The sequence below is a fragment of the Micropterus dolomieu genome, linkage group LG23 (genome assembly GCF_021292245.1).
Source record: "Micropterus dolomieu isolate WLL.071019.BEF.003 ecotype Adirondacks linkage group LG23, ASM2129224v1, whole genome shotgun sequence".
NCBI lineage: Eukaryota > Metazoa > Chordata > Actinopteri > Centrarchiformes > Centrarchidae > Micropterus > Micropterus dolomieu.
In genome coordinates, this window is record NC_060172.1 from 27,732,613 (window position 1) to 27,757,860 (window position 25,248).

General features: G+C 39.1%; 2 protein-coding genes across 3 annotated transcripts; one reads left to right on the top strand and one right to left on the bottom strand.

Moving 5' to 3' along the window:
* Positions 1-10,777: 10,777 nt before the first annotated feature.
* Positions 10,778-17,832, top strand: tmlhe (trimethyllysine hydroxylase, epsilon). 2 transcript variants are annotated; one of them, XM_046039964.1, is made up of 8 exons: positions 10,778-11,199; positions 11,289-11,465; positions 15,001-15,280; positions 15,454-15,573; positions 15,988-16,224; positions 16,542-16,680; positions 16,818-16,935; positions 17,094-17,832. In XM_046039964.1, exons 1-8 carry the CDS (start codon positions 11,088-11,090, stop codon positions 17,171-17,173), a joined length of 1,263 nt encoding a protein of 420 aa, XP_045895920.1. In that variant the 5' UTR covers positions 10,778-11,087; the 3' UTR covers positions 17,174-17,832. The 2 variants fall into 2 exon arrangements, with proteins under 2 accessions (XP_045895920.1, XP_045895921.1); XM_046039965.1 differs by having other exon boundaries at positions 16,818-17,832.
* A 537-nt stretch (positions 17,833-18,369) lies between these two features.
* LOC123963872 (V-set and immunoglobulin domain-containing protein 1-like) lies at positions 18,370-23,546 on the bottom strand. The gene is made up of 8 exons (XM_046040960.1): positions 23,504-23,546; positions 23,200-23,360; positions 22,209-22,416; positions 19,651-19,806; positions 19,445-19,561; positions 19,210-19,354; positions 18,951-19,128; positions 18,370-18,459 (listed from the first exon to the last, which is right to left on the bottom strand). The coding sequence occupies exons 1-7, from the start codon at positions 23,544-23,546 to the stop codon at positions 19,035-19,037; spliced, it is 924 nt and encodes a 307-aa protein (XP_045896916.1). The 3' UTR covers positions 18,370-18,459; positions 18,951-19,034.
* Positions 23,547-25,248: the final 1,702 nt, after the last annotated feature.

Below are 25,248 nucleotides of genomic sequence, written 5' to 3' on the forward strand. Positions count from 1 at the left end.
CCACTGTTGTACTCTCTTTTGTTAGTTAATAAATTCACCTTGAGCACAGTGATGTTGTGTGTGTGTTATTAAGAATCTAGAGTCCCTATACATAGAACTCATCCTCAGATTTGAGATTGACTGATTGACTAGAGTTTACGATTTCAGAATAACTGAACCATTAACAACTAATGAATTACCAGAAATTCGTGTAATTCTCAGGTTATACTCAAGGACCTAAAGCCTTGGGCGGACAAGCAAATCTTTAGGTGGTGCTCCTAGTTTCGAGGCATAAATTAATATTAAATATTGTCTATGAAGATTCTCAGTCATCCAGGTCATAGTTATCCAACGAAGGTTAAAATGAAGGGCAACTGGACTTGGTTGAAGCTACCAACCAAGCTTCAACCAAGTCCAGTTGCCCTTCATTTTAACCTTCGTTGGATAATATTAAATATTAAAATTAAATATTAAATATATAATAAATATAAATTTTCATAACTGTATTAAAATTTACGTAGCCTAGATCTGCTACATCAGCATATGAGGTGGGTCTGATAGAAATACAATATCCAAAAACATGGAAATCGTTTTCATCAGAAGACTCAAAATTTGTCGTGTTTGATAAAAAATCCAAGTGACACAGGGATTCTATACAACAATGTCACAGATAATAGCTGAACTAAACAGTTGTTTATCTGAAAACAACATGGGTCACATTGAGCTTGATTACAACAACATTACCAACAGAGTAAGCATTTTGCCAACGAGAGACGTAGAATTAACGTTTCAAGGAAAACTTGCACAAATGTTGGGATTTATCCCCGGAGTGGCTTTTAAAACTCACGAGGGAATTGCAACATTTAGATCTCAGCCGCGAACTAACAGTGTTGACACAGATGCCGTATTTGGCGCCACATCCTGCCGATGTTAACGTAGGGGTGTATAATATATTTGTTTATACCGATATTGTTGATCATCAAACGGTAGGGGATAGTTACGTCCCTCTTTTAAGAATAGTACGTATATCGGGTTCAAACAACCATATGATCACAAATACTTATGACAGACCACACTATCTGAGGGTCTGCAAAACACACATTGATAGTATCCAGATTTCTCTCAAGACAGATCAGAATCAACATATCCCTTTTACGTACGGCAAAGTGATAACAATGCAACACTTTCGAAATATCGGTATTAGACAAGGAACAAACATGTACCATCCATATGCTCACAATGCGGACAAGTACGTTGCATATTATACAGCCCAAGCGGGTGGTGATTTACCTGGATACAGTGGGCTCGGTGCTCAGTATGGTGCAGGGTTAGGGGGAATCTTTAGGGGATTGTTTAGATTAGCATTCCCCTTACTCAAGAAAGGATTTACATTTGTTGCCCCTCATTTAAAGACAGCTGCTAAAAACATAGCTACGGATGTTATTACTAACGTCATGAACAGACGTCAAGAGGGGGCGGGTGTAGTGGCCGTGGCCCCCCGACCAATAAAACGACCTCCAGGGAAAAGAGGGAGTTCCCCACCAAAGTGGCGTAGCCGAACAACAAATAAGAAGACCCATACTAAGACTAGAAAAAATAAACAAGCAAGGAGAAGCAAGTCAACAAAACGTCAGAAGACAAGAGACATTTTCTAACGAGAATGTCATTGGTACATCAAGCGTCAAGTCGGAGCTAGACCTGTTTATGGTGCCGTTAACACAAACAAGTATTGAGAAATGCATCTACGTCGAATTCCCTCCTCTAGCAGCGGTATCAGACTCTTCACCCCTTGAATTTTTCATTCCAGCTAGTACAGAGGACTACCTGGATCTAAACAATATGTTTTTGTACACGCGCGTAAAAATCACCAAAGCTAATGGCGGAAACCTGGATCAAGCAGACGAAGTGGGCTTAATCAACTACCCTGGATGTACAATATTTTCACAGGTCGACATATCGTTGGGGGACCGACTCATAACGCAATCATCAAACACATATCCTTACAGGGGTATAATAGAGTGCCTTTTGAACTACTACACACAAGGCGGCCACGTAGTGGAGCTAATATCCCCTTTACATTCTGACTTGTTTTTTCAAGACAAGTTAATGATAAATGGAGTAGACCTCAAGATAAAATTCATAAGATCTAAAAACGAATTTTGCTTAATGCGCAACACTGTAGACGACTTTCGGGTTAACATTATGTCAGCAAGCCTATTTGTAAAGAAAGTCACCGTATCTCCGGCTGTTAAGCTAGCACACGCTAAGGCATTAACGCATGCCAACGTGTAATATCCCATAGACAGAGTCTGTCTTAAATATTTTAGCGTCCCAACGGGCACTCGTGTTTGTAATCAAGAAAATGTATTCTTGGGACAAATACCTAAATTTATTGTAGTAGGATTTGTAGATCATGAGGCATTTACAGGTAGTTATGCGTGTAATCCATTTAACCATTATGATATAGAGTTTTTATGTTTATATGTTGACGGCCAACAATATCCTTCAAAAACCTTTCAACCCAACTTTACCAGAGGGAATGCCATCAGGGAGTATCATCAACTGAATTCGGCAACTGGAAAGTATCTTAAAAACAACGCTATGGCCATAACCCGCGACGAGTTTTGTAATGGATATAGTCTGTTCTGTTTTAACCTGAGCCCTGATGAAGGACGCGGAGACCATATGTCGCTCATTAAAAACGGTAGTGTTAGATTAGAGGCTCGTTTTAGAAATCCGCTTCAACGCACAATAAATGCGTTTATTTACGCCACATATGATTCTATAATTGAGATATCATCAAGAAGACAGGTTCTCATTGACTTTTTCTAACTTTAACAAACGATAGTATGAATACGATAGACCTGTCAAAAGTACTTGATAAGGTAGTGAAGCAAGGTGTCTTTCTTGGAGTATTTGCTAGTGACCAGCTTCCTAAATCAGTTATTAAAAAGAGAACCGCCATGTTGGTGGTAAACACAGACCCCTCCCACCTGGGAGGACAACACTGGGTCGCTATCTATATTGACAAGCAGGGTGTGGGATCATTCTGTGACAGTTTTGGGAACTCTCCAACATACTCACATTTTCCTGAATCTTTTTCTGTCTTTCTCAACAGTACTTGTAAGTCCACGCAACATTCTGTTAGAGAAGTGCAAGATGTGGATTCTGTAGTGTGCAGTCAGCATTGTGTGTTTTTTCTTTACCATATGATAGAGGCTTATCTTATGACAATGTAATGACTAAATATAGTGATAAACGGTCATGCAATGATTTTATGGTGTGCAAATTTGTGAAAAAAATATGACCTTTGATTGTATGTGGTCAAAATAATTATGCAGAATGTAACCAGTGTGTCCAAGTATCAGATTCTTTTAAGTGTGTATAATAATATTAGAAGTTGTGTGCCATTCATTATCAAAATGATTTATAGATTGAAACGTGTACGACAAAGTTTTTTGTTATTATGGTGATATAAATAAAAACACTTTGAAATGATAAAGTTATGTCTCTATGTATTTATTTAAAACGATATACAATTAAAAAGTTATCCAATCACTCAATCGCATTTTAGGAGATACAAATGGACTTGTGTCATTGTTTGCTAATCGATGTCCTCTCAAGAGGTGTAGATGGCGGTCCAGTAATAAGAGGAGAAGATTCTCCAAAAGCCTCTTAATCTCGTCACTTTTTCTTTTGACCTGTTGATTTGGTACAACTGATAAAGGTATATTCAATATAGCCAACGATTGAAGATATTCATCCCAACCTGTAGGTCTCTGACTGTCAGACACGTTGTGAGAAGCAGTTACTCCTCTTATCAAATCATACACATGAGACCCTTTAATAACATTACTGTTAAACACAAACTCCCCACGTTCAGTCCATGCACTTAGGTTTTTTGAGGAGGACATTTTATCCAAAATATTCTGGGCTTTATTCCTGCTGTTTTTTGGCATGTTTTTTAAAACTTCTTCAAAAACAAAGTCTCTTCCTGTGTGATTCTTCTGCTCTGAAGAGTGAAAATCCTCAGCGACCGGCATTGACAAAGTTAGTGTGTTCTGGTCTTTTTCTCCTTGTTTTACCATGGTGAGAAATCTCTGCAATGCGATGGAATAATTTTTTGCTTTTTCATGAAGATCTTCAGTCTTTTGATCCAGAATGCCTTTTATAGTACGATCCAGGTCATTTTCAACAGTTTCTCGAATAGACTCGTGTGCCGGAGGTCTTCTTAAAAGATCAAGCTGTTGTTTAGGTACCAGAAACATTTTTTGTGCATACTCCATAGTCATCTAAGTTTGTCTTGAACCAATAAGACTCATTATAAAAGGCACAGCAATATTCAGGAGGGGGAGAAGAAAACTGCCAGACTATTTAAGCAACGTCTTATTTTTCTTTGAAGCGCAAACCTTTTTATTGGCAAGCAGTCTAATCCCTGCCTCCTTCTTCCTTCTTTTTGATACTGTGTCTTATTTAAAGGAATTTTACCTTTTAAAACATTGTAAGCTATTTCGCATAACGCTACCAAAAGGTCTGGTGATGCAGATTTAATAATATTCACTCTCTGAGATGGAGATGCTCCGTGCATAGTTTGCAGTAAAGACAGGTTTCTTTTAATGCGATCAGACATGTTTATTTACTTTCTCTTACACACATACACAGCAGGCAGGTCTGAAAGCAAGTCGGTTCTGAGTCTGAAATCATCAGGTGTCTTAGCTTTAAAATCAATCATCAAGTAACCGTAAGGAACACTCCAGGCATCCTCGAAACAATCCATAAAAAAATTACTCTTCCCAGGAAACATTTGTCTATCCATTAGCATGACTTGGTATTTATCTCTGTGGTTTGTAAACAAGATAATTGGTATTCAAATTAATAGTACGGCTAACTTTGCCTTGAAAAAACTAATTCTGAACTAGGTATAAACATCGTGGGAGCGCGCAAAGCTGGCCTTTATTTACTACTGACCAGAGATCAGTACTCTTCTGATATGGTGATTATTACACATAAAGGACAATATAACAATGGACTTTTAAGTAAGAATAGTAACTTTGGAGATATGCTTTTTAAAACATTGTGATGTTCTTTTTGAGAAGTATCCAAACTTATTACGGACAAAATCCTCATAATCACAAAATTTGCCTCCATCAGTACATAAATAAATATTACACCCTTATCAATCTACTCTTTTATGTACCTGGACTTGTTTGGTTGTTCCATAATATGCATGAATGTGGAGAAATTGTGTTTAAAAGCCATTCTCCATGCTTCAAGAGCTTGTTTATGGAAGTTGGAGAGCTTGAGGGGCAGTTTGGTATTTATAATTACAAGATAATAGAAATTTTAGACTACCATACTTATCAAATAACAAATTAGGAATGTAAAACCATTGACAATTGCCTTTAGACAAACACTGCTTAATCCAATTAATCTTGAAAATCTGGTTAATAGTTTGAAAGTCTAATGCAATAAAGTCTCATTCAGAGTAGCTTCTAATACACATTTTCCTTTTCATATACTCAGTTTTGTTTTTCCATATGAAGTTAAATAAAAGCGAGTCAATGGCTTTACATGTCTTTGGGTCAACATACAGTGAAATTGCAGGGTATACAATTCTTGAAATACCTTCTGCCTCTCTTTGCAGCTAACAATTAAAACTGTCTTCGCTTTTTCTATTTTGGGCAAGAAGTTAGTAGATACTCTCTCAGATGCGGATTTATCTATCAAGATACTATATTCAATTCAATTCAAATTAGCTTTATTGGCATGAATGTGTAACAACAATATTGCCAAAGCGTCATACATACAACATAATGTAAACCAAACGCTACTTCATACACAAGTGCCAGAACAAACTGGACCAGAGGCTACTATATCAGTATAGGAATGTAAATTTTATTTGATACATCAAAATAGGAGAAAAAACACAATTCAGGACTAGACTGCATTACCAGGGAAACTGATGTAGAATTGAGCACCGACAAATTATAACCAAACTGATAGACAAATAAGGAAATAAACCACACGCTCAAACCAATTAAACCAAATACTATGGAAAAACACTATATCTGCATGCTGCACACTAATTACACAAAACACCCATGCAAAATGGTTACTCTGTCTTTCAGTTTCCCCCTTTAACACAGCCAGAAACACAAAATATGGCCCATTCAAGGATCTAGTGTGAGCACAATAAAACTAACCGGTGGGAAAAAACAGTGGTTGGCTCTCCTAATAACGTCTTGCTTGACTTAGAAACACATTCCCCTCCCGCCGTTGAAGGCATGCAGGTGACTGGGATCTGTGCTTTAGCTGATGTGTTTAAACAATCACTCCAAGCTTTGGACCCTCACTACCACGAAGTCCAATCAAGCACCAAACAAAGGCTGGCCTCAGTTGCTCTCTCAGGTGTGTTACTGCAGAAAGAAAAGACCAGGTGATCTTCCCTCCCCTATTTATAGACTCTGCCCCTTTACCTGGGTCCTAGTGCTAAACCGCTGTTGCCTTCCCTATCACAATAAGAACAATCAACCCCATACATTTCCTTAAACAAGTAATTAAAGCGTAAAGTAATCAAAGTGTATGTGTGTTTGTGTTAAAAAAAAAGAAGAAATATTAGAAATTAAAATAAAATAAATAAATAAAACAGTAAGCGTGTGTGCGTGCGTGTGTGTGTGTTAAAAAAAAAAGAAATATATATATATATATAAAACAGTAAGCATGTGTGTGTTTGTGTGTGTGTGTGTGTGTGTGTGTGTTAAAAAATATATATATTAAAAATAAAATAAATAAATAAAACAGTAAGCGTGTGTGTGTGTGTGTGTTAAAAAATATATATATATTAAAAATAAAATAAATAAATAAAACAGTAAGCTTGTGTGTGTGTGTGTGTGTGTGTGTGTGTGTGTGTGTGTGTGTGTGTTAAAAAAATAAAAATATATTAAAATAAATAAATAAAACAGTATTATTATATTATATTAGTAGGGGAGAGCGGGGTATGTTGTCACACTTTTCACACCCTCTAATATTTACTGAGCGCTGTACATCACAATGGTACAAATGTCATACCAAATGAAAGAATGAAGTCTTGGGCAGAAGTTTTGTATTCATTACATCTTCATATCTTATCTCATTATGGAGCTGTAGACTGTTGAATAGAGAGTGTGCACTTGTGACAATTAGCGCCATCGGCAGGTAAGTTGTATTGGGTATGTTGTCACACTGGATTATCAAACAGTTAGAACACTTAATTGTGAATATTGATTTCAATTTCAAATTGTAACCACAACTAAAAGTAAAATCAATCAACAATCAAGCCTAGAGAATTTGGAATATAAATAATTTAATTCAAAACAAAAATTAAGTGGGACAACCTCTTTCTTTGAACTTTAAAATCAAACGTTCTCTGGAGTGCAAATAGATCTATGGTAATTGAATGTAATGCTGCAGATAACTTGCTTAAATGTATAACTTCTTAACTAAACAGATGTGGTGTTTAAACACACTAATGCAACAATGTGAATTTTGTGTACGACCTACATATGTATCTGACTAATCAGACATGTCTTTAGTGTCACAGTTCTGGCACACATAAATTGCCCATTTGTTGCATTTCACACACTTAAACAACGTCGTCTTTCGAATACTGTATGAAAATGGCTCCACATAGATGAGGCCAAAAGAGATGTCGGCGGCTTATGTCAAAATTCTTAGCTGTACTTCTGATTGATTTGTTCTTCAACTTCACCTGCCTGACTGTCTTTAACATTATGTCAGGCGGTGTACTGTCATTCTCTGTCTTCTGTTGATAATTTCTTCCTTCCTTCAAAAACACATTCCTCCTTGCAATTACAAATTAATTACAAGCTTATTTGCCTGCTACCCTTGTTGCCTAACTAAATTAATAACTGGATCATGTAGTGTGTGTGTGTGTTTGTATCTACTAACATACTACATGCCTACGGTATAAGAACGTATATACTCTGTCATGAATTCAGTCTTGTCCAGACATGTGGCTGCTGCTGTAAACTACAGTGTGTAATATTCTATTTACAGTATCATTTAATACTTGTGTCAGAGGTAATTACACAATTTCACATAGTTTTTTGAGCATGTTCTATGTGTTTATTTGTACTGGGGCAAGTAATCACATGTGACAACTTGCCCCAAAGTCATTGAGACAACTTGACCCAAACTGACATGTGTGCTAATATTGGCTAAATCTCAAGGTTAGCTAATAGCACTTCAGCTGAAGTATCAAAAGACACGTTATTGTCTCCTCTACTTTGTACAAAGTTATCATTTTGAACATTCATACCTAATAATGTTGGAATACATAAAATATAAAGTGCAAATGTTTTACTTTTGAAGCAAAAAAATAATAAAATTGGGCTCACCTCAGATTAGAGTGACCTTGATCACATGTGAACAGGAAGCTGAACATAGAAAAAGAAGTCACACAAAATGGCTATTTGATTTTTGACATAGATTTTTGACATAGAGCCTCTAGTGTTGGAGCAACGGGCAGTATTCAAACAGGTCTCAGAATTCCTCTCAGGGAATGACCTCCTAGATCCATATCAGTCTGGTTTTAGAGTGCCCACTCTACTGAAACGGCTCTTCTGTCTGTAACAGAAGCCCTAAGGTCAGCTAAAGCTGCAGCCCAATCCTCAGTTCTTATCCTGCTTGACCTATCAGCTGCCTTTGACACAGTCAACCACAGGATCCTGCTATCCGCTATCTCAGCAATGGGCATCTCGAGTAAAGCACTCCTGTGGTTCGAATCCTACCTCTTGGGGCGTTCCTACAATGTTTTGTGGCAAGGAAAATTATCCTCCTCCCACTGCCTCTCCACAGGGGTACCCCAAGGCTCAGTGCTTGGGCCCCTTCTCTTCTCAATTTACACCACCTCACTGGGGCCGATCATTCGCTCGCACGGCTTCTCTTACCACTGCTACGCAGACGACACGCAACTCTACCTACCCTTCCCGCCAGGCGATCCCACTGTCTCGGCGCGGATCACGGACTGTCTATCAGATATATCTGCATGGATGAAGGCTTGCCACCTTCAACTAAACCTCTCTAAGACTGAACTCTTGGTCATTCCAGCCAAGCAATCTATCCACCATAACATAAAACTACAAATTGAGTCAGCAACCATCACTCCAACCAAGGTGGTGAGAAACTTGGGTGTCATGATTGATGACCAGCTGTCCTTTTCAGACAATGTTGCTACTGTCTCTCGGTCATGCCGCTTTTCTCTATACAACATAAGGAAAATCAGGCCCTACCTCACTCAGTACGCCACCCAGCTTCTAGTACAGGCCTTGGTTATCTCTCGCATCGACTATTGCAATGCCCTCCTAGCAGGTCTCCCAGCTTGTGCGGTGAAACCCTTACAAATGGTTCAGAACGCAGCAGCGCGTCTGGTTTTTGATCAGCCCAAAAGGACTCATGTCACTCCATTACTCAGTGACCTCCACTGGCTCCCCGTGGCCTCCAGAATCAAATTTAAGTCACTAATGCTTGCATACAGAGTGACCACTGGGTCTGCACCCATCTACCTAAACTCCATAATACAAACTTACGTTCCTTCTCGGCTGCTACGCTCCTCCAACGAACGCCGCCTGGCTCTGCCATCCCTTCACACAAGCAATCCCGGCTATTCTCATCTGTGACACCACGATGGTGGTACCACACGCCATCAGAGCAGGGGTGTCCCTCTCTAACTTCAAGAAGCTCTTGAAAACTCATCTCTTCCGAGAACACTTCCTCTTGTAACACCTCTAACTCCTAACCTCTAACATGCACTTCCTGTGCTCTTCTTCTTCTATCCCCTACAATGATCTTGTATTGATTGCACTTTTTGTTTTAATTGCACTTTTTGCCAACTCTTACTTCCTTCCCTAGGTATCTACCCCATTGATGTGATATGTACTGTGAGCTCTTATTAGTATTTATTGCTGCTCTTACTAGTATGTATTGTCAGTTGTAGATCTGTAGTTGATGCTCTGTTGATGCTTGTATGTTGTTCCTCAAATGTAAGTCGCTTTGGATAAAAGCGTCTGCCAAATGAGTAAATGTAAATGTAAATGTGGAGTTATGAGCAGTGTGACAACTTACACACGAGACAACTTACCCCGCTCTCCCCTATACTATATGTCACTGAATTTTTGACCTTTATGCCACTCATGGATGAATTGTGTACTGTTAACATCTCACAACTCTGGTTAATCGTAAGACCTGATGTCTTAGAAAAATACTTTAAAGCGTCAAATACAATCGGAACTTGACCTTCATTTTTTAGGAAGAGACAGGTTAGATTAGTTGACTAATAATTAAATTATTATCACCTATTTGTATTCCTTCAGTGCAATAGTGTATAGGTTAATGAGTTCAGCAGCAATTAAAAATAAGAATGGGGATATTGGGCACCCCTGTCTTATGCCTCTTTTAACATTACAACGAAGTGCCATTAACTAATGAGACACTGCTATTGATATTTTTATAGAGTGTGTTAACCCTCTTTCAAAATTTTTCCCCAAATCCAACAAGAAGCAGTGATTCAATTGTTCCACAGTGTCGAAAGGCCTTGTAAAAGTCTAAAAAAGTATATTCTGAATAATTTAATATGTCTAGGATTAAATGGATGTTATTAGCCTACTTATATGTCTATCCTTCATAATACCAGACTGACTTGATGATATGATTTCATTCAGACAGGGTTTAAGTCTTTGAGCATAGTACATAACTACCGTTTTAAAACATCCGGGTATTGATGTGAAGGGAACCGCGCAGGTGCAGAAACGCTCCACCCCTCACAAACTGGCTGCATTTATCTGTGTTGAGCAACATTCAACGGAATTTAATTCCTTACGTTGTAAGAGTAACCATATATGTGTTTAACAATTAATTTCGGCATATAGAGAGATTGTATGAGATTAAAGCCTTGTGTGAAAGTGGAGCGCTGAAGGAGAGAAGTAGCCTACTTATTCCCCCGCTGGCGGCGTGCGCTGATTCTACTCAGTGACCTCTCTGGAAAAGAGGGAGGTTATCATAAGTTTTGGTTTATTCTGTGTTGTTGATCTGAATTTGTGTTTGCGCCCGGGATGTTGGGCACGCTGAACAGGATACTGAGACCTGCGTTGAAACCGGCTCAGTATCTGATCCGTGCATGCGCTGCGCGTTCAGCAACTTTTCAGTTACTTGAAGACTGCCTTGGTGAGTTTATTTACATATCAACTGAATGTATCCATAGGCCTATCTATGGGACAAGACTCCCTATTAATCCATGCATATATCATCACCAGTGCTCAACTATGAGGGGACGCCGATACATTTTAATTACGTGTGGCTGCGGGACCACTGCCGCTCTGCCTCTTCATACAACTCAAAGACTAACCAGAGAAACCTGGACCCCGCGAGCATAGACCTCACTATCCGTCCTGACAATACAAGTGTTGAAGATGGCCATCTCGTGCTCACATGTAAGTCCGCTTTAATTACAGTTCTACCAAGCTGAACGTGTGGAAATGAAGGGGTGAGTTGCTGAAGTGGTCAGAAAAGTCTTTACAAAGCCTTGTCAAGTCATATGCTGTTGACTGCACCTCAGAATAGATCATTCCAAAGAAACAGGTAGTACTCCACTGTAGCGGTACTGGCTGTGGGTCTCTGGGTATACAGTGAAACTGTCATTCTGCTGGGTGCATTGTATTTCGCAAACACATTGTTAGCAATTATTCTGGCCATGCACTTACAACATGTAATCAATGAATTTCTAAATTGTATTGCTCAATTGCTACTCTGACAGGAGTTTACTGGGACATCCAGCACGCCCTCGTCTAGAAACAACAGAATAGGTCAATAATTGATGTCTCCAAACTGACCTGTATGATTGTTTTTAATGACTCCCAAAATGACATACAGTATCTCACAAAAGTGAGTCCACCCCCCACATTGTTGTAAATATTTGATTATATTTTTTCAAGTGACAACACTGAAGAAATGACACTTTGCTACAATGTAAAGTAGTGAGTGTACAGCTTGTATAACAGTGTAAATCTGCTGTCCCCTCAAAATAATACAATCACACAGCCATTAATGTCTAAACCGCTGGCAACAAAAGTGAGTACACCCCTAAGTGAAAATGTCCAAATTGGGCCCAAATAGCCATTTTCCCTCCCCGATGTCATGAGACTCGTTAGTGTTACAAGGTCTCACCCGTGAATGGGGAGCGGGTGTGTTAAATTTGACACATGACACGTGAAGTTGTCTCCACAGGCAAGGGTGAACTGGACTTTTCCCTCTTTTATGATGGCATTTTTGTGTTTAAATATTCACTCAGTTGTAAGGTAATCCTTAGGGTGTGGCCGGGACTGTTTCATTACTATGTCATAAAAAAGATATTAAAACCTAAACAAAGGAGCTTTGTGTAACGTGCATTTAGATATTGACCTCCACCAGCAGCCATCTCATTAACCGACTTGGTGCAGCAAACATGTGGCTTTAACAGACTAGATAGATTTGCTACTGATGTGGCATAGTCTATGGAGACATGTATGGATGAAGTATTGAGCTCCTTTAAATAAGTATTAAAGTACTGATACCACACACTGTAAAAATGTGTTGTTACAAGTAAAAGTACTGCACAAACTGGAGCTATATCTTATTCTGTCTCCAGCAGCATCCAGCCTGCTCCTGCAGGGGGAAAATCCTTGTGGGATTTAGTTGCCTCCTTTTCGAGTAAGAGGAATAAAGAGGAGTAAACGGTCCCGCAGCAGCCAGGTGTTGAAAAAGATGCAGGTGTTACAGTGTGCCTTGACAGTGAATCTGCTGGCTTCATGTGCACCAAGCACTCACCCTCACATTCCCCCTACCTTGTGCCCCCACAGCCCAGCGTGGGTCAGGTCTGACATGAGCAGGAAGATAATAATAGCTAGGAAATTTTGTTTTTAAAATGGAGAGCACAACATAGAGAGATACCATCACTACGGACATTTAATACAATAGCAGTGTAGTCAGAGTCTGGCAGCTCGGAGTTGCCCGTGCTTTCTCTGTGTGGGTGTCTGTCTGGCTTATGCTATTCAGAGTTGTCCTAAAGACTGACCTTGACCCGCCTTGTGGGTTGCTGGGCTCCAGCTTTTTTATTTATAAATGCCAGGCTGTTAACAGGGCTTTTATGTACGCACAAGAGGGGCACTGAACCTTGCAAAAACTGACAAATGGGGACCTGTCAGCCCCAAGAGAGTTGATAGGTAGGTAGGTGCATTTATTGTAACAATATAACAGGTTATATAGTGAAATTGAGTTCTGTAACTTCTTTCTGCTACATAGCAAACATTTTACATTAATACATAAGCAATTATAAAAATGGTAAACAGAAATTAACAATATTCACTGGAGCAGTGCTGAGGATGAATTTGAGTTTAAAGTCTGATAGCTTGGAGAAAAAGCTGCTCTGCAGTCTGGTGGTGTGGCAGCAGAAACTTCTATATCTCTTCCCAGAAGGCAGCAGGGTGAACAGGCTGTGGCTGGGTGGGTACTGTCCTTTAGTATCCTTTGGGCTCTGCAGGCACCTCACTTCACCAATATCACTGATGCTCAGGAGATGGGTACCGACGATCTTCTGAGCAGTTTTAGTCACCCTCTGCAGATCCCTGTGGTCCTGGGTCGTGCACATCCCATGCCACTTTGTGATGTTTCCAGTCAGGATGCTTTCTATTGCTCTGTTCTGTTTGTGAGGAAGTCCAATATCCAGTTGCAGAGTGTTGTATTTAAACCCAGAGTGCTGAGTTTGCTGATCAGTTTCATGGGGGAGCATTCTGATGTAGGTGTTGTTTTTCTCAAGGTGTGTGAGGGCTGAGTGGAGGGCAGTGGAGACGGCATCCTCTTTGGATCTGTTGGTTCCGAAAGCAAACTGGTGAATGTGCAGGCTGGCTGGGATGTCGTTTTCTTGTTTGATGATGCACTTACTCCCGCGGGCATACTGAGTCTGGGTTTGCTCATCCTATCTATAAACATGAGCCTTCATAGACTTGCTTTGCTAAATACTCAATCTCAATGATGCCATGGATGCTCATGTTGCACGCAGTTCAGATCTACTTATTTGCTGTATGCTTACAGTTCATATAGATGGCAAGCTTTTATGAGCTGTTCTGTAAACCTTTAAAACCGGATGTCCTGCAGTACAGAGGATATTCAGAGTTTCTTCTGTTTTAGTTTCTTGTATATGCATATTGTGTAACTGAGGAAAAAAAACACTATTAAACAGTCCCCAACATTGAACTCAGTTTAGCTAAACTCAGCCATCTTTTAAGTCCAGCAGTTGGATCCAGAGAAAATGACCATGCAAAATTGAGGTATTTAGGCCAACAGAAATAACCTTTGGGCAAATTTGAGCCCCCAGTTGCCCTGGCTCTCTTAGCATTGTGTAAGTATGCTGTTGCCTATCACATACAGAGCACACCGCGAGCATCAAATAAACCATTGCACCTCAAAAATTGTGCTGCAGGATTGCAGTTTGTTTTTTGCCATTTTAGTAAACATACATTTCTTTAGGCATATGTAAAATGTAAGCACAGAAATGATAAAGGTATGCCTGACACAGGGCCCCTTGTGAGGACACTATTCTATTTAAGATGAGTAAAAATGTATGCTTTATGCCCTCATCATTTCAGGTTATTGTGTACTGTTGTGCTTTTTACTACTAACACATTTGCAGGTAATCAGTTAATCCAATGACTTGAAAACTAGTTGTCAAACAGTGTGTGGGGCTCCGGAGCAGTTTTCCACTTTGTCCAGCTGGTAATCCAGCCTTACTTGTTAACTTTGCTTATCATGATTTAAGATGTGTTTTGCTAAAATTGCTGCTGCTTTTAATACCAGTTCACTCACACAGCGTTATCTTCCCAAATATACTTAAATCTGCTAAATAGCAGAGTAAAAACTAATCAATTCGTAGTATTTAATGCAATTTTCCATTAATTGTACCTAATAACAATGTTTTCCATTTCTGTATCCCAGGGCCTGATGGTCATGTGTCAAAGTACAGCCTCAGCTGGCTGGCTGAGAACAGCTATGAAGGACAGAAGCAGAGATCCGTCCAGCCACACATCCTGTGGAATGCAGACATCTATAAAAATGCAAACATACCTTCTGCCAAATGGGACGCGTTTATGAGCTGTGATGATGAATTAAAGAAGTTTCTTCAAAACTATCTTCTGTATGGGATCGCTTTTGTAGATGATGTCCCCGCTACAGTTGAGGCCACAAAGGCAGTATCCCAGAGGGTCAGTCTAATCAGGTATTGGGTGGTTCTTTTTGGCCTATGCTACAGTGAAACTCTTTTCTCCTACAGACGACATGCAACTATTCTGCATTTGTGACTTGCATTCAATAGCAACATTCTCGAACAGTACAGAAGATGTTCGGCCCTGTCCACTAATCCCTATTTTGTGTTTGTTGCTGATCCACAAGGGAAACTACATATGGAAGAATGTGGTGTTTTACTTCAGATTTTTCAAGAGGAGACACTGCCTACAGCCAGCTGGCCCTGGACCGCCACACTGACACCTCATACTTTCAGGAACCATGTGGGTAGGTGCAGCAGAGATGGGTGTGGGATTTGAAAACAGCCCCAATAGTGTGAAAGGGAAAGGATTTCTTGTGTGTGAAGCATTGAAAAAGTAGCATTGAAACACTGTCTTCCCAGAAACAATGCTGCAGTTAATCTGAATTAGTCCGAAGACTTCAATGTCAACAGTTTTCATTATACTGAGGAGTTTTGATATATCTTAAACAAAACCCAAGTAATAAATATAATAATAATAATAATAATAATCTTTATTTGTTACAAGTTACACAGGGCTTTAACAAGTGTAAAGACAATAATACCCAAAAGACAATAATACAAAAACAATACAAGATAAAAGCAAGAAAACATTGAATATATATATATATATAGTGATTATATCACACCTACTGACTTGATAGCGCCGATTGTTGTTGCAGAATCCAGGTGTTCCACTGCCTCAAGCATGAGGGAACTGGGGGAAGGACACTACTTGTAGACGGGTTCTACGCTGCAGAGAAAGTACGACAGCAGTCTCCTAAAAACTTTGAGCTGCTTGTCCATGTGCCCATCAGGCACGAGTACATCGAAAACACAGACAACCACCGAAACCACATGACAGGAATCGGGCCTGTGCTCAATGTCTATCCTTGGAACAATGAAATGTACCTGATCCGGTATGTCAGCGCTTTAATCTGATGTAATTTACTCATATTTGTGCACTAGTGAATTATCAGAGACTGTATTCACAGTTTCTCTTAAATTTCCATTTTTATACATTTTGCACTTGTTTCATCCAGTGTATCATTTTATTGATTGTTATTTGTAACAATTGTACTTCACCATGACATAATGTATTTATTCTTTATATTCTGTCATTTTGTACACTGTAAAGCTTTTTGAAGGAATATTCGGTAGTTTTGCGTGAAAGATGAAATGTTTTAAACTTCAGATCAAATCAACAACAAGATTTGTTGCTTTTTTCCCCTAATAGATACAACAACTATGACCGATCAGTGATAAACACTGTCCCCCATGACGTTGTTCAGCAATGGTATGTGGCGCATCGAGAGTTGACAACAGAGCTAAGGCGACCAGAGAACGAACTGTGGGTGAAACTGAATCCAGGGAAAGTAAGACAGCTACATTTCTCAAATGTCAATTTCAATCAAGCAATTTACAGTTTAAAATTGAAAAGTAAACAGGAATATACAAATGTAAGTGTAATTCAGTGTAATCTAAAGATTGTACCCTATCTTATCTTCATGAGGTGATTTTCATAGACAACTGGCGTGTCATGCATGGGAGGGAGTCTTTCACGGGCCTGAGGCAGCTCTGTGGATGCTATCTGACCAGAGACGATGTCCTCAGCACTGCACGCTGCTTCGGTCTGCAGGCCTGATCCTTACACGAAGCTCCCTTCATGGCGTTGAATTAAATTTGCACTGAAAGTCTTCTTTCTTCTCACACCCGGTGCCTGTTGTACTTTATTCATCCTTATTCATTATTTTGTAATTGATGTTTATTGATTGTTTTTGAATCGCAGCAATCCATCCAAAGGTTGAGATATTTCAGTCTGGACCAAAGCAGTGGACCAACATGCCATCCAGAGGACCATGTTGCTAGGATGTCTACAAAGAACACTTTCTTCAGAGGTGACAAAGATGATTTTGTACACCTGAATAGATTTCAGACTTATACCTTTTTATCATAAAAAAAAAAAACGTTTTCATCTTCATTTCTGAATTTTTCCACCTCCTAATTGTAAAACCATCCTAGGGCCCTGATTAGCCATTTTCATAATTACAAAAATAACACGCCCTAAGTGGGTTAAGGCGGTTGACTTCACACTTCTTGGTAGGGTGATGGTGTGTCTGGTAATTGTGAGTTTCAGGCCAAACAAGTCCCTAACAAGCTCTGCTCATAGCTAAGGTGTAATCTGTGTAAGACTATTTATAATGAAGGTGGTGTAAGGATACTGCCTATTTGGCTCCATAAAGCTCCTCAAATCAAGGAAACATATTGAAGGTTATCTGTGCTGGCTTCACACCAGCCAAATAATAAAATAAAATAATACTCATAAAATAATAATTTGTGGATACTAGCTTAGCTTTGGTAGAAGGGTACCCATGTTGTTTTGCAATACATGTATGTATTTGGTTGTGCCTAAGAAGAAGCTGTTTGATATTTGCATTTATTAATGGGGAAGTAAATAATGTTTACTTTGCAGTGCACAATGTCCATAATTCATCTGCAGCTGTTAGTAAAGTGGGTGATCAAACCAATGACCCAGTGATTCCTTTCGTCAGTTTTGTTTTTTGTTTTTTTTCTTTTATCAGTGGAATAAAATGGCTCAAGTTGTCACCACAGCCCTCCTAAGCATTTCTAAATTATAAAAACAAAAAGAAAATCTGTAGAATAATATAAAGGCTAAACGTGTGCATGCGTCTGTTTTTGATGTATAAAAGTAGGGTCACTGTTAAGTTAAATATGATGTCAGGACACAAAGAGTTCAACTGGCCTCTCCCCCTGTGAGACAGACAGAACTTATGTGGAACAGATGTCTAATGTACAGTTAAATGGCTCCTGGCCGACTACAACTTATGGGGGAACCATCTACACGAGGCCACCAAATTCCAACCTAAAGACAAGATAGTGCTGCTGGTGAAAATGGATTCATGGGAGTACTCAGTGCTCCATAGGGCAGCCTCTGTCTTATTTCATGCCTTAAATATGATTTGATATTATCTGACCCCTCAAAATACTAAAGAAAGAAAGCCACTAAAACCCAAACAACACATCTTCAGATGTCAGAGACTCTAACCTGATAGAAGGCTTTGGTTACGGTGTTAGGCTCCAATGGAAGTTTGCTGCCACCTAGATGAAATTTGATAATGCCAATTATGGTCACACTGGAAGTCAGAAAACACAATATTTCATTTAATCGAGATCTCTGAACCTTATTACATAAAACAGTCATACTTAATTCACAGCTGCTTGGCAGTTTGTATTACCAAAGATCACCTAAAGGTTGATCCAGGAGATTACATTTTCTAAAGCCGTTGTAATACTTCAGATGTTATCGTTTAAAAGACTAAATATGAATGTAAGCTTGTCTCATTGCGGGTTTTCTTGTTTTTTAACAAGGTAATCATAAAAGACAATAAACATGGAATGAGCTTGTCTCACTCTGGTCTACACAACATGGTTTGAATGCCGTACTAACTATGAGACGTTAAAACAAACAAAATCACTACAAACATTGTGTCTACATTCAAGCAAATTAGTATTAAAAAACACATTAAAAAAGCTGTAAAAGAGTGAATTAATGGTAAGTATAGTACCTTTCTAGATTCAGAAAACCTGTAACAAAATGCAACATGAGCCCCATCATATTGATTACATTTGAGAATGACGTATGTTGGAGACTGGACATCCTGTTATTCACAATCGTGACGTCGCTCCGGTTGTTTTCAACAGGCCTTTTTTAGGCGTGTGGCTCATCCTCGGCCTGGAGGTTGCCGGCTGTGGTTGCCATGGGAACACCCTCTGAGTCTTCCTGGGCCTGATGAGGGCTCCTCCTAGTGGACAGAGAGAGAGTTGATGTTGCAGGGTTGAAATGACATGATGAAAAGCAACATGCAGAGAACCTAAAGTCTCACTTCATCTCGTTGGCCTCGGATGCTCTGACCGCTTTGTATTTGCGTTTCTTCAAAGTGTGAGCGATGAACCACACGACCAGGATGATGAGGACACAGCCTAGCAGCGCGCCGATCACCGCACCAGCAATCACTCCGTCTCCCACTTCTACACATATATTAGTTTTTATATCCATGAATTAAGCCTTGTTAGTGATTTTTTGTTTTTGCAATTTAAAAAACAAAAATATAAACATACCGTGACCCAGCTCTATAGTGCAAGTTGAAAATCCCACCACATTTGTAGCGTTGCACTGGTACTCCCCAAACTCAAACTGGGATATGTTTCTGATTTCCAGTATTCCGGTTTGGGTCGCTGAGGAAACAATGCATGTTCAGAAAAGGATGAATGTACACATGTAAAGTATATCACAAACACACACACACATAGACTACAGTACTCACTTCTTCCCAGTACAGGCATCCTTGTCTTGGTCTGATCCAGTCTGATCCAGGTGTATGTCGGGGGCGGGCTGCCACGCTCACTGTGGCAGGTCAGAGTGACCAAATGACCAGATTCCACATCCCCGTGGACGGAGCAATACGGAGCAGAGGGACTCTCTGACAGACCACAAGGAGGATACATGAATTCATTAGGTGACTTTATGTTCAGTCCTCTAAATCTACTTGACATTATTATGAAGCACATGCTTAATCAGTGGAGATCGTCGATATTTTTCATAAGAGCGTTGGACTGAATTGATTAGCTTTCCTGAGAGGTTTGGTAATAGGATGTGTGTCACAACTTTGGAGCAGTATCAGAAGTCTGATACCAGTTACTTAAAATCAAAATACTAGTAGTCATCATCTTCATATGCATAGTGTTTCTGAGCTTGACAAATTACAATATGTGATGAGACGTCTTATATATTATGTATTACAAGTCCACAGATCCTTTTAAGTAAAAGTACCAGTACGCAGTTTTCAAATACTCCATTAAAATTCAATGTCCTGCATTCAAAAGCTTACATAAACAAAAACATTCACACCAAAATGAACTTAAATTATCAAAAGTAAATGTACTCATTCTGAGGAAAAATGTCCCCTGTCTGTGATATATTTCATATGGCGTAGTATAGAGTACAGTATTTCCCTCTGGAATGTAGTGGAGTTGAAGTCTAAAGTTGCATTAAATAGAAAAACTCTAAATAATAAGTCAAGTACAGTACTTGAGTAAATATGCTTAGTCACCTTCAACCACTGCTTTAAGATTATGCTTTTAAAAAAATTTAATACTAACAATAATTTTCTTATTCAAAACAGGTCATACATGTCACACTAACAAAGAGAAAAGATAACGTATAAATCTGTGTGTCGTACAGATCTGAGTTTTTTTTAAATGGCAAATCCTTTGCTTACGGTTAATCAAACAAGACGTCACGTGTCTGTCCATTAGTCATCATGAAACAAGAAGTGTGCTGGGAGTGGTCTAACAACTCTCTGCTCCAGAGTTGGCTGAATCTTTTCTGTATATGTCACGGTGCCAGCCTACTAATCAGCAGGCTTTTCAGCACATTGATTGGATAAATCTGCTAGAACATCTTGAAAATGACATAACTATATATTTTTTCATATCTCTTGTGTTTTCGTAAAAAGGATATAAAGCTTACACGCTTATTGGTAATTTATGATAGAGTGCTCACTCTCTTTAAAATATAACCATAATTCTATGTAACAGTAAGCGATGATGAAAATCATCTTTGATCCCACGATAATCAGCATGAGAGCAGCCATGCATATTCATACAGAACTTAAGTATGTATCACATTCAGTGTGTCCTGCAAACATTGTCATAAAGGCCGAAGTTATGGAATACAAGACGTGTGGTTAGCATGCAGCAGATGCAGATACATATTCTGTATGCGGTGCAGGGATGAAGTCACAGACCTACTCTAATTTCCAACTGACAATGAGGAGACCGCTGCAGTAACCATGGAAACTACTGAGGATACTGAGGCTTGCAAGGTTGTCCCTGGTAACTCGGTGAATGAGAGGATTCAAACAGAATGTAATTCCCTAATCACACTATTCAGGGACACTATTTTAAGAGATTTGTTAATATAACAACAATTATAATACAGTAATCTCAGGTGTGAAAAGAACTTTGAAGTACGTCGAAGTACTCTTGCTTTGGTTATATTTTAACTACAGTAATTTACACTGGGATTTTGTGTTAAAATAAAAAATTAAAGCGCAATGACAGTGAAAGAGTGGCTCACTCAGACATGACTAATGCAGCCCTACATTCACATGAAAAATACTGAGAGAGAGGAAAAGACAAATGCAGAAACAGGGTGGTTACTACGGGAGCAACATTTAAACATACAACTCAAAAATAATGAAATCCAAAATAATATTTGAGACCAGAAACTTAAAAGAAACTGACGGTGTGCTTTGGCTACCCGTTTCAGGAAGCCACACCCTTACGGGCAGGAGAATAATGGCGCCAGCACGAGGTTCAGATAAGTTTCTTTTTTTTTTTGTAGCTGCACCATCAGCTCGTACTGTTAGACTACACCCAAGTCCAGGGGTGGATGCTAGTTTGAAAGCAGAATATTAGAGCGCCACGCTGACACAAAAATGATCAACTATTGCCGCTTTCTCTCATAACACAAATGTTCAGCCGATACTGCTAGTGGGTGTGGTCCAGGTATTATGAAATTCCCTACACACCCAGTGTAGACTGACACAGTGTTTTTGATTATTTAGATTATTAACAGTTAGAGCTCTTCTCAGGACTGTTTTGGATGTGTAATAATTATTATATACTTTCTTACTCTTACTCAAGTTGATATATTGACCAACAGATGAATAAACCCTCAGCCGTCTGACTTTTCAGTAACTCCCCTATTAAGTTTGGATCTCCTCACTAGTGAACCTTTCTCTAATGTTGTGTGTTTAACGTAACATCTAAAGGGCAGAAAAAAACGTCTTTTACACCCTCTGGAGTTTATAGAACTTACCAAGAACATTCACAATGATGTTGGCCTGAGACTTTCCGGCCACATCAGGAAAGTTGTGAACCTCGCAGGTGTAGACTCCGGTATCTGATGGTTGCATGTTGCTTATTACTATTGAGGCGTTTCTGGTTGCGTTAGGGAAAGAGGGAGGCTGAAGCCTGCCCTCATAAGATTTTGTGATGACATCCATTCCTGATTGATAGTAATATACCTGTAAGTAAATTGTAACAAGTTAGATTATCTGACACAAGAAAGACACTTAAATAACGTTTCTGTATACTTTTATATTATTTCATAGTAGTACCATTTGGAAAATGAGCTCAAAATTCAAAGTTGGCAAAGAAACAATTATAAGTGATTGATAATAATCATACTCATTAATGCCTGCAATCATTCAGAATGGAGTAATTTTTTACTAAATGTACTTTTATCTGATTTCTCAATCACAGGCTTTGTTGTCTCAGTGAGGTGTGTCTGCTAACAGTTAGGCGGCATACTGAAAAAAGGAGCGAACCTGTTTGCATGAGCACCCACATGACGTGTTTTTAGTTCAAGCTTTGTGATGAAGTTGATTTTTCTATGAGTAATTTAAACTACAAGCAACTGGAACTTTGAATATCTTCCAAAATGTTGAGATCCTTCATTTCATCCACCATTTCATTAATTTAGTTAAAGCAGTGATTTGGGCCTGCATTTGCAAACTTGAAAGAAACCGACAAAATGACTGATGCCTTTACAATATCACTCAAAGCCTCGTGCATTCAAACACTGTGAGATACTGGACTACCAAATGTAGGGAGGAAAGGTTTGCTTTTGTGCTCAATACATGTAATTGGAAATATTCTGATATTCACTTCTTATCAATGAAGGAAGTCACTAAACCTGACGTTACAGTATAGTATAGTATATCGGTCGATAATACAACACATTTGAAGCACATCAAAACAGCCTTAATTGGTGTAAAGCGCTGATCTGAGCAGTAGCATGTATCTACCTGCTGTGCCTTCAAGGAGGATGATGAAATAAAATCCCACTGGATGTTAAGGCCGGTAGTCTGCTCAGTGGTCACAAACATACATTGGAGTAGGATACTTCCACCCTTTGTAACATTGACAAATTTATGTGGAGTGCTGACTGTGATCAATTCGACACATCCTGCAAAACAACACATTTATCAGGTTTTCAATAAGTTTAATCCAAAACATTCTTTACTAAAAGCACTGTGTAATTCAGACCGACACAAAGAAAAACTCACCAAAACACAGATTCACAAGAGAAGAAAGCAGAAATGTAGTTACCTATTATGCTTATAAGCACCAACAAGCGCAGGGTGGAGCACATCCTCACAGAATGCTGTACAGTAGCAGAGTTTTCTTAAGAACTGAACTTTCTGCAGTCTGAACACTGACTCTTGCAAGCAGCACCGGAAGAGAGGATAAAAACGTCAAAGTATCACAGGCAAGGTTAGGGCAAGTTTGGTAATGGCTGATACTGTGCATGTTGATAACACAATGTTTGCATATCCATGTTTGCCAGGCTGGGTGTGTACCCTGTTTTTGAAAAACCGTTGATATAGCCATTAATCAATTTGAAAGGGGGCAGATGAAAACGAGAAATGATGAAAAAAACAACTCATCAGTTCATGCACATATGAATAATTCCAAGTAAACAGTACAGCCTGTAATGTATGTTTGAGGTTATGGACTCTATGTGGCAGGTTAGGACCACACTGTGTTGTGACACTGATGGTTAATTCATTTTTCAGTACTTTGGCAGTAGTTTCGCTACAGCTCATCACTCCATCCTCCTTGTCTTGTAAGTCATTCTGGGTCAAGGCTTCTGGCGAAGGAATTAATGTAATTTAATCTCCACCTGGCCTTTATCGCTCGCCTCAAGGAAGTGTAAGCCAAAGCACTGCAACATGCTGCTTATCATTGGGGAGTTCACTCCCTGGTGCTGCATACTTAATAAAGGCAGTTTCACCTTTGTCGTTTTCGCTCACACAGCATAGAGCGAAATGCTGGCGGAGAGAGACAGTGAATCACACATGATTAATTGTCTATAATTGCCAGAAGCTGACATAAGTGATTAACAATGTGAAAAATGTTGATCAGGGGTGACTGGGGGGGCGAGAGGGAGGCAGTGTATAATGTGGGAAGTGGAGGGAGGAGTGTAGAGCCCATTATCCAGAAGACACGTACGTGATAGGTTGGGCAGTGAGATGGTCTCAGTTTCTTAAGACTTTGTCTGAACAGAACAACATGTGTTGGCGGCTGTGTGTTTGGGCAGAACTGTGCGGTGCAACAACAAGGGGCAGTCTTAAAATAAATGAAATCAACAGCGTGACTCACAACCAACTCATCAGAATCCAAGGAACATTTATGAGGAAATCAAGTTGCCAGCGTGAGCAGGCTAAGTAAGTGGTAAGAGGGGGATGAATGAATGTTTAATTTTGCTCTGATTCCATGAAGTCAAGGAGGAAATCCAAAAAGAATGAATAAAATCATAAATAATGCACACATTTGCTTACAATTTGGAAATGCTGATTATCCATCCATAAATACCATAAAAAGCAATACTGTTATATGGTTCCCTTTTGATTTCAGGGCAGTTTACACTTCTGATCTTGGTACAGTATATTGATATGCATTCATTGTCACATTCTAAAAAGATTTTGTAAAAATATTTTAAATCCTATATGTCAGCTTACATTCTATGAATGACTGTGAGGTTTCTTCACAAAAATCAGCCACTGCATTTTATGCATTTTTTGCGCATGGTGTGTTTTCCTATTTATGTGCTACTTTTTCCCATTTGAGGTGTCTAATTTGATTGCACATCACATTACACAATAATACCAAAATGCAAAATTATTATCTAAAAAGTGCATGAGGACAACACATGACATGTTTTGGCATAATAATGTGAATGAAACCATGTATATGAAAGTGGAACATGTGTGGAAATGTAGGACTTTATGTGTGCACTAAGACTACAGCCCAGCTAGCAACTCTGTGAGATTGTACAGTACTATGACCCAATG